The 16102-nt window shown below is 39.9% G+C and overlaps 1 protein-coding gene across 1 annotated transcript; it reads right to left on the reverse strand.

Annotated features, from left to right (window-relative positions):
* Nucleotides 1–5617: 5617 nt before the first annotated feature.
* On the reverse strand, nucleotides 5618–13866 carry si:dkey-78p8.1 (ewing's tumor-associated antigen 1). The gene is made up of 6 exons (XM_017690697.2): nucleotides 13526–13866; nucleotides 12128–12256; nucleotides 11943–12010; nucleotides 11755–11861; nucleotides 7729–9122; nucleotides 5618–6773 (listed from the first exon to the last, which is right to left on the reverse strand). Exons 1-6 carry the CDS (start codon nucleotides 13692–13694, stop codon nucleotides 6649–6651), a joined length of 1992 nt encoding a protein of 663 aa, XP_017546186.1. The 5' UTR covers nucleotides 13695–13866; the 3' UTR covers nucleotides 5618–6648.
* Nucleotides 13867–16102: the final 2236 nt, after the last annotated feature.

Genomic DNA, 16102 nt, shown 5'->3' on the forward strand with positions numbered 1-16102 from the left:
AAAGTTGTCAGGTGTCTAATTTAAGTGAATGGGCACTTTTAAAAACCCTACCATACCCTGGAAACATATACACTCACCAGCCACTTTGTTAGGTACACCTTGCTAGTATAAAGATTGGACCCCCTTTTGCCTTCAGAACTGCCTTCATTCTTCATGGCATACTTTCAACAAGGTGCTGGAAACATTCCTCAGAGATTTTGGTTGGTTATTTGAGTTACTGTTGCCTTTCTATCATCTGGAACCAGTCTGCCCATTCTCCTCTGCCCTCTCACATCAACAAGGCATTTTCGTCCACACAGCTGCCGCTCACTGGATATTTTCTCTTTTTTGGACCGTTCTCTGTAAACCCTAGAGATGGTTGTGTGTGAAAATCCCAGTAGATCAGCAGTTTCTGAAATACTCAGACCAGCCCGTCTGGCACCAACAACCACGCCACGTTCAAAGTCACTTAAATCACCTTTCTTCCCCGTTCTGATGCTCGGTTTGCACTTCAGCAAGTTGTCTTGACCACCTCTACATGCCTAAATGCATTGAGTTGCGGCCGTGTGATTGGCTGATTAGCTATTTGTGTTAACAAGCAACTGAAAACCTAATAAAGTGGCCAGTGAGTGTACATTTAACAGTATCTGTGTATGTAGTCTATTGTTTTATATAAAGCCATTTGTTTTCATGTTAAATTATTTTTGAATCGTTCAAGTATTTAGTGCCTTTTTTCTGCCCTTGTAGTTTTGGCATATATTGAATAAACAATGGCCAGTTGAGGTCATCAGCTCAGATTATGGTGATGAAAGAAATCCCAATGGTGCAAAGATGGCAGCATCTGTGATATACTTCTGGGGGGGGGGGGGGGTGCATGTGTCACAAATCAAATTCCACTGAAATCAGCTAATGCTGATGACTCTCTAGGTCCTGTAATATCTCCATGAGGAGAATTAGGAAGTGTAGGGAGATACTCTGTGAACTGGGGAGTCCCTGACCTCAGTGCAAGGGCCTGCACTTTACTGCATTTTCCACACCGGGCACAAGTGTGTCTTGTCCATATGTGTGAGCACCTCAAGCACACACAGCTGGGATTCCAATCGTGAGCCGCTTTATGCAGTCTTGCAACACATAATGAAGTGAGCTACTACTCAACATGAGCCAGCCTTACTTCGCACACATGGCCTGGTTTTTAGCATCATCATCACACAATCAAAACCAAATGTGCTCCGTTCGGCCCGTGCTTTGAAGAAGCATGTCAGTAATGTTCATTTAGAGGCAATATGATCAATCCTCATAGTTTACACTGCGTCAACAATTCCTTTATGATACATATATACAATGAGTCCAAAGCCCACTAGTGGCAGCGCTCCAAAGGGGACCGTTTTGGCACCTAACTGCAAAGGGTACCAAAAAATGACCTCAGCCTAAAGCTGTCAACACACCATTTCAGCCCCCACCACCGTATTATGTGATGCAAAGGGGGAAAAAAGGCAAAACCAGTGTAGCAAGAAGGTGTTGGCAGATGTAGACTTAAGGAATGCAGCTAGAGGGTTATTTGCTGGAGAAAGTTCATCATATTGAGAGCGTAGTTTGAAGGGGAAAAAAACAGTTTAGTCTGTGGGTTCTTATCAGCAAGCCTAATAGACTTGAATGAGGGAACATCTAGATGAGATCAGATATGGAAAAAAATGGCAAAAGCAGCAAAACATAAGCTATGAAGGTTACAGTCAAGAGAATCAATGCTACGTGCCAAATGCTGGGTGAACCTGAAAAGTATGCTGAGCGTGGTACAGTTTGTTTTTCAAAAATGCTTGCATAGTTTTGAAAAGATAAATATAATACAATGCTGTGCAAATGTTAGAGACCACCCAGAGACTATTTATGAAATTTCCAGTTAAAACAGCCATTAAAGGGAAAGTGAAAGGAAAATAAGCAAAACATATAGCAGTTTCCAAAACCGGAGTGATTAAAAGATTCCTAATAAAGACCTGGCAGACCACCAGAACTGCCTCTATCAGATAAACAGTAATTAAAGTTTAAAATTCTGAAAAATCCACAGCTGTCCATCCTTTCACTAAAGAAGCCATGCCTTTATCAGAACTATGAACTGTCCACATCCCAACATTGCATCAAATGTGTTAGGGATGACTTGAATTGTATGAAACAGAAAGTGCAACCAACTTCTAAGACTGAACTTTGGAGGTGTGGAAAAATATCCCTGCAGATTTTTTGAAAAATTGAAAGCAAGCCTTTTAAAAAGAAGACAAGTAGTAAAAGTTGACACATATTATCTAGATACATAGATACATGTTTTTTTTTCCAGATGCTGAAAAAGAAATAACTTGAACATAATGGCTGTTTTGTCTGGAAGTATAAATAAATGTTGGGCTCTGATATTTGCACAATACCGTCTAAGAACAAAAAAGCTAGAAACCTAGTAGATGTCAATGGTAGAATAGCGCTAGCAGAGAAAAAGTGGCTTTTTCAAAACAATTCAGCTTTGTTCATGTGTACACAAACTAATCTACAGCAGTAAATGGCATTCATGAGCATACTTCCTTAAAACATTCCACTGCAAACACGCACACAGTGAGCAGTGTGGAGAGGCCTTTTTTTTGAGGGTTCAGAGTGTGCATTAGCCCATTCATACCTGGGGGCCTATGAATAGAGCCCTCAGGTAAGCCTTGTTGAAACAAATCTAAGCTGCTAATGACACACACTGTGAAAATATTCACAGTTCATTTAGCTTGATGACAACTACAGCCCCCTCTGCCCCCTCACCTGACTGTTTTCTGTATTAGTCATGCTTTTGGGCCACTAACCTGCAGTGGCAATGCTGTGGAAACAAACCTCTTCCAGCACGGCTTATTGCATGGGAAAGCTATTGCTGTGATCTGTTTGTGAAATGTTATCTCAGACAGCTGTGTCCAATACCATAGAAGCACTCATCTGATGAGTTGGAGAGAAAGTCTGCGTGACTGTGTGCATATCATTGTTGCCATAAGGAAACCTGGTCTCTCCAAAATAGTAAATTTACAGAAGAAAAAAAAAGCAAATGTTACTTTAATGTAAGATATACTTAATATACTGAGATTATATTCCTAAATGTACTATATGGTCAAAAGTATGTGGACACCCGACCAAGTTTGCTGGACATCCTGTTTTAAAACCATGGGCAATAATATGGAGATGTGGCTATAAAAGCCTCAACTCTTTCCATAGATTTTGAAGTGTGCCTGCAGTTTGTGCTCATTCAGTCAGAATTCGTGTAGTCAGGAACTGATGGGGTAGTCATGATAGAACAGGACAAGGCCTTCCTCAAACTGTTGCAAGTATTGTGCAAGTATTAACATTACCCTTCACCAGAACCAAGGGCACAAAACCTTGAAAAATCTGACACCAGTCCGTTAATCCCGCCTCCACCAAACTTTACGATTGGCACTGCCAGACACCGCTTCAACACTGCACTGAATGCATTTAGGATTACTATTGTATTGAATAGAAAATGCTACAAACGTCTAAGACCAAAATTTGGAGGTGTGGAAAAACATCCTTGCAGATTTTTGGAAAAATTGAAAGCAAGTCTCTAGAAAAGAATTTCTAAAAAGTTGACAGACTAAATATTGAACAACTTATTATAATATTTAGATTCCAAACACTGAAAAATAAATATAAATGTGTAAAATGTCTTTGCATGCACTAGTATGAACATCACCCTTCACTGGAACCAAGAGGCCCAAACCCTGGAAAACAGCCCCAGATCATTATCATTATGCATTCTGGCAGGAATAGTCCATCAGACAGCTAGATTCATCACTCGAGAACACGTTTCCACTGCTCCAGAGTGGTGGCATACTTTACACCACTCCAGCCAATGCTTGGCATTGCCCATAGTAATCTTAGGCCTGTGTTAACTGCTTGGCAATGGAAACCAATTTCATGAAGCTCCCAACACAGTTATTGTGCTGATGTTTCTTCCACAGGCAATTTGGAACTCTGTAAAGACTGATACAGCAGACGATAGCCGATTTTTGCACATTATGCACTCCAGCACTTGAAGGCCTCGCTCAGTGAGTTTGAGTGGTCTACCGCTTTGTGCGTGAGATGCTGTTCCGAGATGCAATAATAGTTCTTACAGTTGTCTAGGGCAGATCTAGCAGGGCAGAAATTTCACAAACTGACATGTGACAAGGGTGGCATCCTATGACAGTGCCTCTGAGCTCTTCAGTACTACCCATTCTACTGCCACTGTTTGTCTGTAGAGGTTGCATGGCTATGTGCTTGATTTTATAGATCTGTTAGCAATGGATGTGGCTGAAACACCTGAACTCCATAATTAACAGTGGTGTTCACATACATTTGTACACAAAGTATATTCTGGACTATTTCCATTGGTCCATTTTTCACGAAATGTACACAATGTAAATGGCAGATAGTGTTTTCCAAGTTGTTTGAAAAAATGAAAAAGCTTAGAGATTTTTATATGCCTGCAATTGTATGTTTCTCAACATATTAAATTCATTGATAGGATTTTTGGGCTTAAGTGCACAATTACACTTAATATTAACCGGTGGAAAAAATGTGTAAGTTAAACATACTTTGTGCACGTTCCTTTCAACAATTTTCAGAATGATTCCTTTTGAAAAGTTGTGCTCATTTCTCACTTCCAGAAAAGTGCAAACTTATATGTGGAGTTTTCTACACATCCTGATGTTTATATTTAAGCAAGTTCCACTCTATTTTGTGACCGAACACTCAAGCCTCCTAACAGATAGCATGTTTCAAATGAGCTTCTCTTCTCCAACACCATGTTGATTAGGCCGCTCTCTTGCGTCTGAAATACACCAACAAGAACGAAGAAACGTAAATGAGCTCTGGCACCAGCGTGTGGTAATTTGCCATAATTGCTACAGCTTGATACCAGGGTACGCCGCCGCTGCAGATGATCACTCCTGCTCTACAAAGCTGACTTTGTATGGCATGGGTCCATCTCAATAATCAGTAATTGCTCCCTAGTTTTTAGGAGGAGAAAAAAAGAAAGAAAAAAATCTTAAGCACCCATTACACTGTCCACCAGCAGCTTGATAACGCCACATTACTGAAAATCCTTCACCAACATCTATATTGTGGCAACTCAACACCTGTTGGGTGCAGCGTTTTCATCATCTGCTTGGAATAAATTGTAGTCATCATCATAACCATGATCACAGTAATAAAAAAGCCTTCATCCTCATGCCAAATTACTGTGCCATTTGATTTACAGTAATTGAGCAGGAGGAGGAGGAGAGCACTGCGCGAGGATATCTTGACTCAGGGAACGCAAACCCACATACACATACACACCTGTGTGCCTTACACCTGAGAATGGTGAGGGCTAGATCTGATATACAGACATTCCCCCTGGGCAAACAATGACTAACATTGTGGCATGTATAATGCACCAGGTGTGCAGGATCCTGGGAGAGTTTTCTCATTAAAAGTGAAAAAAAGGCTTAATTTTCACAAATTATGTTTTAAGAGCATTACACATAAACTGGCAGTGTCATCGTTTGACATATAACAACATTCAATTTTGGATTATTCTGGACGTTTTCACATCATTACATTATTAGGAATAACGACAAGGGCACACTGCTAAAAATGTTTCTGAGAAGTTTAATAGAGGGGAACAGTCATCTGTAAAAGACTGAAAATGATTTTTTACAGTCATTTTCTTTTTTCTCTTTCTTTTTAACCCTCAGGTTACATTAAATCAAAAACGCAACTATAGACACAGAAAAAAGACAAAGACCAAAGACTTCATCTCTGATCTGCATGTATAACACAAACTTGGGCTTCTTTTTACTTTATTTTTCATTAAATAATGAAGCTTCCTCTGTGATTGCCTTTCACAGCATGCAAACTGCACCCAATCTGCCTGTATCTCAGAAAGAACCTCTCATTTGCACTAGCTAAGACCCAGTACAACATACAGCCAGCCTTGATTTAGAAGAAAAATAAAATTTTAACAAATCACATTATCTATGCATCCTGATAATGAGGCTAAATGAAAGACTGGAGTTTTGCCCAGGCAGTATTCAGATCACAGACTGAGTTTTACTGCTTCATATGCAAATGTCTGAACACTTTCTAGAAATTTCTAAGTGAAAATAAGTTAACATCCTCTACAGAGAACAATTAGCCATTTTTCTGCACATATTCTTGCACAATTTCTATTTAACATATAGGAAAGGGTTTTTTTTTAGGTTAATTTAGAAAATAAACAGTAATTGTGCATGAAAAAGTACAGAAGTGTGTTCTCTGTAGAGGATGTTTTCACTTATTTACACTCATTTGAACAGGGGTGCCCAAACTTTTGCATATAACTGTGCATTCCACTTGAAAACCACTTGATTCACAATTAGCACTTTTGCTTCATTATTCCTCCGAAATATCTGGACTGGAGAGAGAGAAAATAAGTTTTGCAATATGATTTGTTTCTTTAGTCTCATTAGTGTTTTGACTAATTACAACAGGTGTAGAGACTTAGTCAAGTGTTAAAAAAAAGAAGTGATCTGTGTCATCAGGCAAAACTCTGTTAGACAGAATCAATGACCTAAACTGGTCTACTACACTTCAGCGGGCCTAAGCAACTCACTACGAGAAGCTGGATTCCTCTGTGGTGGTCTATGTAGGAGCTCCAGGATTTTGGTTAGTTTGCAGTCGGAATCTTCTCCTTGCTATGGCTTCCTGCTTCTTCCTCTCAATCTCAGCAGCAGTGCACTTCACAACAGGTTGGGCTGCAACAAACACTGCAGACACAAAACAATAATGTCAGGTATGGTTGGGCAATATGATGAGATGCTATTGACCAAGATATACGTATGATGAATAACAGTATTGAGCATACCATGGGCACTGTCAGTACTTCAGTACTACTATGCTGAACAACTGCATGCATCATTAAGACAATGAGATAAATTACAGAGACTGAAAACAATAATGACTAGCACAGAGTAACTGCATCCAACAGAATAACAAGCTAACTGTATTTCAGCACATTATGACAATATCTTATTTAATTAATTTAATTTCAGTTCAGTATGAGAAATTTTATTAAACCTATCCCTAAACCTAAACTCAAGGCAAAACCTACACATACTCCTAGCACAAGAGATTCTGAATCCTCTGCGCTGTGGCGTAAAGAAGAAAAACTGAATAAAACTAAATAAACGTTTTCACGCCCAAATTGCTGAGCACCCAGATACAGCCCAGGCATCCACTATACATTATCCATATTTCAGCATGTTCATTAAATTAACAGCATGATGTCAGACACTGAAACAATAATAATAATAATTGTATTCACGCCGATGGCAGCTCAAAGTGCTTCACAGACAATGAAAACAGTTTTCCAAAATTTCCACCCCAGAGAGACTCTTACTAATAAATTGTTTTCATGTAGTCAGGAGAAAACAATAACATTTTAAAACATGTCAAACTTCACAAAACACTGGACACAAAGTCTGTCTCTGACAAGCATTTGATTAAACAATTAACTGTTTGCTAGTTTACAATTAAACAGAAAACCTAATAACCACAAATAGCTGTACAGCAAACTCCCCATGCATGAACACCCAGCCACTCGAGTGAGTAAGACTCAGGATGAGAAATGGCTAATGGGTTATGCAAACTTCCTTATTACAGTAATCCACAGTAGGGGTGATCTCTAATGAAATTTTAGCGCCAACACAGTACAATGCTTACCTTTGTTGCCCAGAGGCACAGGGTCAGACTGATGTCTCTTGAATGTGGAATGATGGAAGGTACTTTCTGCAGATTGGCTGTGCGTGCTGACTTCATGGATAGTCCACTGGGGGTTAAGCGCAGCTGCAGAGGCATTCTTCACCTGTTTGAATCGGTACTGCCTATTAAGCTGAGGATTGTGACTTGTTCGTGAAATTTCATGCAAGTTCTGTTTATTTCCAAATGTGCTTGAAGCACCTGGTATTGAATGCGAGCGCCCAAATATGCGTGTGACTTGACTGGGCTCTCTGGGTTGTCCTGGTTGAGTATTATCGTTAACAAAGTTATTTGAAAAACAAGTAGTGTCTTTCGATGAAGGTGCTTTTGTGGGTTTGTTAGACTGGAAATCAGCACAGCTGTTCTGCTTTTGCTCCTCTTGACTGGCTGAGATTCGCTCCACGTCATCGCAGGCTTGATACAGCAGATCGTCATCTCCATCACCCCATACACCCCAGTCCAGCGTCTTAAAGTCCTTCCCTGAAGTACCAGTCAAACTGTCAGACTTTTTGGCTCCCACGATGCCTTTAATCTCCCTCTTTGTTCTATCAAAGTCACTTACAGGCCCCCTCTTACAGGGGAATATTTGTGCCTCTGCCTGATTGTTTTCAGACCTCTCCATTTTGGCCGGATCAGGGCTAGTTTTAGGCAGCTGTTGAGCAATTCCAGTATTAACAGGAGCAACTGGTTGTGGTCTAAAAGTGCTCGGGTTGGTATATGGAGCTTTTGATAAGGTCCTAGTGTAGCGATTGCTATTACTGCTCAGAAGCAGTGGAGAGAAACTGGCTCTACTGCCAGATCCAGATGAACTGGCTACATTCGTTGGTTCACATTTGCTGGACATAACAGACCCTGTTTTCTTTGGACATGAGCATGAAAGATCTGGGTTCTGAGTCATCTCTAGCACAAAGGAGTCATTGAGCAAATCGTCATTGTCCCAGTCATCATCAAAGACTGATTTTGGTACTTGAGCAGCATCCTCAGGGAAGTTCTTGCTACCTGCAGTGTCTGGTTTTTTTGCATCCAGGGCTGCTGATTCAGTCCTGCTCTCCTGTGAACCGTTCACTGATGGAGGACTTAGTCTCCCACTCAGGTACTGGGTGGGCCCGTCAAAAAGAGCATGCAGCTCCTCTTCATGGCTCAATACTTCAGGCTTGGCTGGAACAGGAAAATGCTTTGCACCTGAAGGTTCAATGCCATCTAACACTGAATGGCTGGCAATAGATCTGTCGAGCTTGTTAGATCCTTCTGTGTTTCTTCCTTTGTTCTCTAGTTGCCTCTCTTCATCTTGACGAGTCATGTTGATGTCAAACTGTTTAGCAAGTTTCATGAGATCCTCAACGTTGTTGCTTTGCCGGCTTAAGGGAGGAATAAGTGTAGAAGAAAAATTATATTTAAGTGAATTCCCAGTTCAGTGGGTACATCTACCTTTTACCTACACTCACTAGGCATTTTATGAGTAATACCTACCATATAGACATATTTCAGACATATATTTAAGAATATAGACATACTTTATAGTTACTGAATATACTGATGTACAACCCTAAATTCCAGTGAAGTTGCGACATTGTGTAAAACATAAATAAAAACAGAATACAATGATTTGCAAATCCTTTTCAACCTATATTCAACTGAATACACTACAAAGACAAGATATTTAATGTTCAAATGGATAAACTTTGTTTCTTGCAAATATTCACTCATTTTAAATTTGATGCCTGCAACACGTTCCAAAGAAGTTGGGACAGGGGCAACAAAAGACTGGGAAAGTTGAGAAATGCTAAAAAAAAAACACCTGTTTGGAACATTCCACAGGTGAACAGGTTAATTGGAAACAGGTGAGTGTCATGATTGGGTATAAAGGGAGGATCCCTGAAAGGCTCAGGCTTTCCCAAGCAAGGATGGGGTGAGTTTCACCACTTTGTAAACAACTGCGTGAGCAAATAGTCCAACAGTTTAAGAACAACATTTCTCAATGTGTAATTGCAAGGAATTTAGGGATTTCATCATCTACAGTCCATAATATCATCAAAAGATTCAGAGAATCTGGAGAAATCTCTGCAAATAAGCGGCAAGGCAGAAAACCAACATTGAATGCCCGTGACCTTCGCACTGCATGAAAAACCGACATCATTCTGTAACGGATATTACCACATGGGCTCAGGAACACTTCAGAAAACAATTGTCAGTGAACACAGTTCGTTGCTCCATCTACAAGTGCAAGTTAAAACTCTGCCAAAGTGAAAGCCATATATCAACAACACCCAGAAATGCCGCCGGCTTCTTTGGGCCCGAGCTCATTCGAGATGGACTGACGGAAAGTGGAAAAGTGTCCTGTGGTCTGACGAGTCTACATTTCATATTGTTTTTGGAAATCATGGACGTCGTGTCCTCCGGGCCAAAGAGGAAAAGGACTGTCTGGACTGTTATCAGCGCAAAGTTCAAAAGCCAGCATCTCTGAAGGTGTGGGGGTGTGATAGTGCCAACGGCATGGGTAACTGATGCATCTGTGAAGGCACCATTAATACTGAAAGGTACAGGTTTAGGAGCAACATATGCTGCCATCCAAGTAACGTCTTTTTCAAGGACCTGCCTCCCATTAAAAATGTGTGGTGCATTATGAAGCGCAAAATACGACAATGGAGACCCCGGACTGTTGAGCAACTGAAGTTGTACATCAAGCAAGAATGAGAAAGAATTCCACCTACAAAGCTTCAACAATTAGTGTCCTCAGTTCCCAAACGCTTATTGAGTGTCGTTAAATGGAAAGGTGATGTAACACAGTGGTAAACATGCACCTGTCCCAACTTCTTTGGAACGTGCTGCAGGCATCAAATTCAAAATGAGTGAATATTTGCAAAAACAATAAAGTTTATCCGTTTGAACATTAAATATCTTGTCTTTGAGGTGTATTCAATTGCAAATCCTTTTCAACCTATATTCAAATCATCGTATTCTGTTTTTATTTATGTTTTACACAACGTCCCAACTTCATTGGAATTGGGATTGTACTGTATATTTTATTGGTTTACCCTGTCAATCAATTAAAAGGCAACACCACAGGAACACAAACACCATTATATGGGTGGCGGATCATTCTCAGCCCAGTAAAGACAAAGCAATGGTAGTGGTATGTAAGCCAGTATCGTGGGTGCTGGTAAGAGTATCATCAGCCATGATATCTAAAAATCCCAACAATGAGGGGTGGACATAGCCTACTGTCCAGTGCCCCACAACACATCACATTTTACCCACTAAAAACAGAGCCCCACCGACCTGGCACGACAGATGCTGTTCCACTAGCTTAAGATTGCTAATATCACTTCTATAAAATTAAGTCTTAAGGTGTTATATTAAGATGATAAATAAGATGGTGTTACATAGGGAGACCATCACTGCAGTAGCTAAACAGTAATTAATGATAACCTAGATAGTTTGGAGTTCAGCTGACCAGATTAGCCATAGGGGGACCACCATAGACACCACAACGACAATGTAAAGCTTTTAATAAATATTTCCTTTTTCAAACCAAGACTAGTGCACATGTTTGGTGTCTGATAAAATCGTAGCAGTATAACATGTTGGTGTCATTACTGTGCTGAGCTTGGTCCATCACACAAAAACATATGGTCAGTACTGGTCTTTTGGTGCAATAACTTTATTATTAAGCACTGGGGGAATGTGAATATTTGTAGGTGTGGATAAAAGAAAGAGAGAGCAAGTTTATTCATACTTCCTACTTCATTTTATATATTTTCTTCTAACATATAAATAGTACCATTCGGAGATTGAATGCAATATCGTTGTCTACTGACAATGACAATAAATCTACAGACAGGGTAAAGGGGTTTGATAAACAGTACAGCAATAGAGGAGCTGCAGTCAGTAACTGTAAACCTATAAAGTACACCAATATGATAAGTAAGTGAAGATATGAGTGTGAATATAGGTTAGGGGAACTTATGAAAATGATGACCATATACTGACCGTGCTGAGATCCTCCGAACTCGTGGCTGCTGGATCTCTGGAGTGCAAGGGATGGCACTGTCTCCAATCCACTGAAGCACCAAATCTTTGTCCACAGGCTTTTCATCCTTTAACATCAAACGATACAGTCTTACATCAATGCTGCAGATACTATGAATAGCAGGTATTATCACAAAGTCAATACTTACCTTTGGTGCAATCCTGTTGACAATATCAGATATCTCCACGACTCGCACACCTTCCCCAGCTCCTTTTCCTATGGAGATGTGCGTTAACCATACCATTATACATGTCTTTTGGCGTGAAAAAAAATGTGAATATTTAAAAATAAGCACCCAGGTGGAGTAACGGTGTTAATATGCAATACACTTACCATTCCATACTGGAGTTGGTGAAGCAGGATCCCAAATGATGTCCTGCAAAGCGTCAGCCTCACTTGGTGAATCTCCTGTACTACATCCATTAAATCTGTTCCTTGATTGACGTTTTGGGGTTTCTAGATCTGATATAAAGTCATTATTATTCTCGTGTTTAAAAAAATTTACTAGATTTACATGATTAACATGACTGCAATAGGTTCTACTACAGTGTTCAGCATAATCGCAGAAATCCAAATAATGTGTTTCATGCTTGAATCCAAAGGTTCCTCCCATCTCAAAGTTAGCTTACCTCAATAATCTATTCTTCCCGACTTAAATGTTGTGGCAAATCTATGGTGATTAATATGTTTATCCCAAAATTCACTTCAATTTCACATGTTCAACGATTTTCAGTTACTTTACAGAAATCTTGGTTTAGACACCTAACGCGCAAGCCTTGAACACAATATGCAGGTAAACCATCCTAAAAGAGGAACCAGCTTCTGTATCCTTGAAGCTTTTCAGTGTAGGAGTGCTGATCTAATATCAGAGACCTCTTAATATTCACTATGATCTTACTAACAAGAACAGGTCCCAGATCAGCACTCCTGCTTTGAGACACTTCATGAACACAGGCCCAAAGCTCAAAAGGGAAACTTGTCCATTCTTGTCAGGTTGACACAGTCACTTCCAGACGTCCAGTGGGATGTATGCAAAGATGGACCTCATCTATAAAAGTAACTGTGATTTAGATATGGCAAAATGTAATTTTACAATATTTCAGGAGGTTTTTTTTAATGATACACAATGTGTCACAATATTTATTTTTCTTGACATCTGATGAGCAAGAACAGAAAACACATTGCCACAATTACTTGTATTCAAGATTCCCCACACCGTGCTGCACTAAATCTGACACAGGACTTATTTTGCTCTCTTTTCAGTGAAGCATGCAGTTGGTCAGTGTTTAGGTAATGACTATAACCACAATATGCTCAGAAAAGCATATGGTGATGAAAAAATTCACGATGATAAATACGGTCATATTGCCCAGCTTTACTGGTACTCCGCATATAAACACACTGGAAAAATGCTGAATATTAAAAATACAAACCTTAAACTGCTAATATGTCTTATTAAGAAACATGTTACCTTTGGCTGCACAGCGCAGGCCCGTTATCTTTAAACATGGCTTATAAAAATCGACCGATTCGGCAGTAAAGACATCTGAATAGGTTACTAGTAAGTCGTGATCTCTAGTTAACAAGGCCAAAGCTGTACTGAAATCTTATTTCTCGGTCAGTGAGCCTCAGACAGAGCCCGTGAAGCGCCCGAGCGGCTGGCCGGTCTAAACTCGGCTGGACCTTCAGGAACGGGTTCGAACTGCGAGTCACACCTATTGGACCTCTTACCTTTGCGATAATAAAGCGACGTGCCTAAACACGGAGACTGGGCTCGTTTTCGGCCTTTGCTGTATTTCTTTGCTTTGAATTTGTCCTGTGAGAGTTTAGAAACTCGGCTCCAGCTTTCTTTGGAGGCATCGGACGCGCAGCGACTAGCGGCGCTTCTGCTGTCTGTCATGCTTATATATCACAGATGCACATTGTTTAAGGCTTCTTTTCAGCGTCTGACTCATTCGCTTCGTACGTATTTAAGTTGTGTTTCTTATATTTAGTGAGAAACGCGGCTTTGTTATGGCATGAATATCCTCTCACGACGCCGCCATGTTTTCTTCGTGCTCCAGGATTACACGTTTCTAATTGGCCCACAACGCACACGTTTGATCTCGCGAGATCTTGCGCGATTTGAGCTGCTCGCTTCTTGAGGGGGTTCATGTCACGTGCACGCGTCATTCACAGTGTGACACCACGGAACAGGTTGTTTTCCTGTGGGTACGACAAAATATTCTGGGCTGAAACTGAAAGAAGCTTTCTGCTTTTTATTCGATCCTACCTGCATTTCAGTGCGAAGACGTTAAGTGTTCATTCAAACATTCTAGTGACTTTAGAATTAATCTCTTTAACACTGTTTTTGCTTTCTATCCACAACATGTCTATATGTACACACGTACACACACACCTGTACCTGCTGAGAAGGACTGCTAGTATATATATATATATATATATATATATATATATATATATATATATATATATATATATATATAATTACAGAGCCTCACTGGTGACATCCTGTAGAAATAGAAATAATGCGTGTCCATGACTTAGTAAAGCATGTGAATGAGATCCTAATGATTGGCCACAACTTAGTAAGCCACAATCTCACTCCCATGCTTTACTAAGTCATGTCATAGCCACAACTAAATCATTTCATTCCCACGCCTTACTAAGTCGTGGCCACACATTATTTATATTTCTACAGGATGTCACCTGTGTATATATGTCCATACATGTCCATATATATATGGACCCCCTTTTGCCTTCATAACTGCCTTAATTCTTCGTGGCAAACTTTCAACAAAGTGTTGGAAACATTCTTCAGATATTTTGATCCATATTGACATGACAGCGTCACGCAGTTGCTGCAGATTTGTCAGCTGCATGTCTATGATGTGAATCTCCCATTCCACCACATCCCAAAGGTGCTCTACTGGACTGAGATCTGCTGACTGTGGAGGCCATTGGAGTACAGTGAACTCATTGTCATGTTCAAGAAACCAGTTTGAGATGATATGAGCTTTATGACATGGTGCATTATCCTGCTGGAAGTAGCCATCAGAAGATGGGTACACTGTGGTCATAAAGGATGGACATGGTCACCAACAATATTCAGGTAGGCTGCGGCATTTAAACAATGCTCAACTGGTACTAAGGGGCCCAAAGTGTGCCAAGAAAATATCCCCCACACCATTACACCTCCGCCAGCCTGAACTGTTAATATAACGCAGGATGGATAAATGCTTTCATGTTGTTTACGCCAAATTCTGACCCGACCATCTGAATGTCGCAGCTGAAATCGAGACTCGTCAGACCAGGCAACATTTTTCCAATCTTCTATTGTCCAATTTCGGTGAGCCCGTGTGAATTGTAGTCTCAGTTTCCTGTTCTTAGCTGACAGGAGTGGCACCCGGTGTGATCTTCTGCTGTAGTTGCAGCCTTGTGATTGGCTGATTAGCTATTTGTGTTAACAGGTGTACCTAATAAAGTGGCCAGTGAGTATATATACATATGTATATACAAACCCTCCTGTGCAAAAATTATGGCTTTTTTTTATATTTATTATTATATTTTATATCAATTTCTTGTTAAACTCTTGTTCATGTTCATGCTAAATTCTTATGTTAAGCCATATTTTACATATTTATTTTATATATACATATAGTTCTGTTGTACCCAAACTTATTGTGTAATTTTTGTGATTTGTAATTTTTTTTTGTGCAGTGTTTGTGATGGATTATACACAAGATAGTTTTCAAAAATATGTTGTCATGAAATTAGATTTAATTAACTTTAAACCCTTTGAACCCTCACATGATCAGACCCTGCTGGCAGGCCCAAAGTTTTATTGTGCACTTCTATAACCTAAGAATAGCTCAATGGTGTGCACTGGGGTCCCTATAGTTACTGAATAAAAAACATTACTATGTACTAAGCCTGTGACTTTAAGGGGTTAAAAACATACAAATGTAAAAGGAAATGTAAAGAGTCATATTGTGTGTAGTATATATAGTACACACTTTGGGCAGCCCTGCTGTGGTTTAGAGGTAGAGATACACATTCGTTAGTTTCTCACTCATATACACAGTTTCTCAAAGTACTTTAAATCCTTTCCACGCTCTAGTTGACACTTAAGGTCACCAATAAAACATTTCTGTTTAATCTTATTGTGAAATTGTACTCTGGTCATCCATCTGCTAAGAGAAACAGACTTTAGAAAACACGTCACTGGAGGTTTCCTGGCCATTCATCTCTGCCGTTTTGGATGACCTCAGAAGAGCATTACTAATGTCTGCTGGATGGGATTCAGAC

The sequence above is a fragment of the Pygocentrus nattereri genome, chromosome 5, assembly GCF_015220715.1.
Source record: "Pygocentrus nattereri isolate fPygNat1 chromosome 5, fPygNat1.pri, whole genome shotgun sequence".
NCBI classification, from domain to species: domain Eukaryota; kingdom Metazoa; phylum Chordata; class Actinopteri; order Characiformes; family Serrasalmidae; genus Pygocentrus; species Pygocentrus nattereri.

What these genes read in the sequence shown, in the direction of transcription:
- si:dkey-78p8.1 (XM_017690697.2), bottom strand. Translation starts at nt 13,694, where the DNA reads ATGACAGACAGCAGAAGCGCCGCTAGTCGCTGCGCGTCCGATGCCTCC. An exon ending in TCAACAGGATTGCACCAAAG is followed by an intron (nt 11,862 to 11,942) that starts GTAAGTATTGAC and finishes TTGATGTTAAAG; the next exon opens with GATGAAAAGCCTGTGGACAA. An exon ending in TGTGCCTCTGGGCAACAAAG is followed by an intron (nt 6,774 to 7,728) that starts GTAAGCATTGTA and finishes TTGTGTCTGCAG; the next exon opens with TGTTTGTTGCAGCCCAACCT.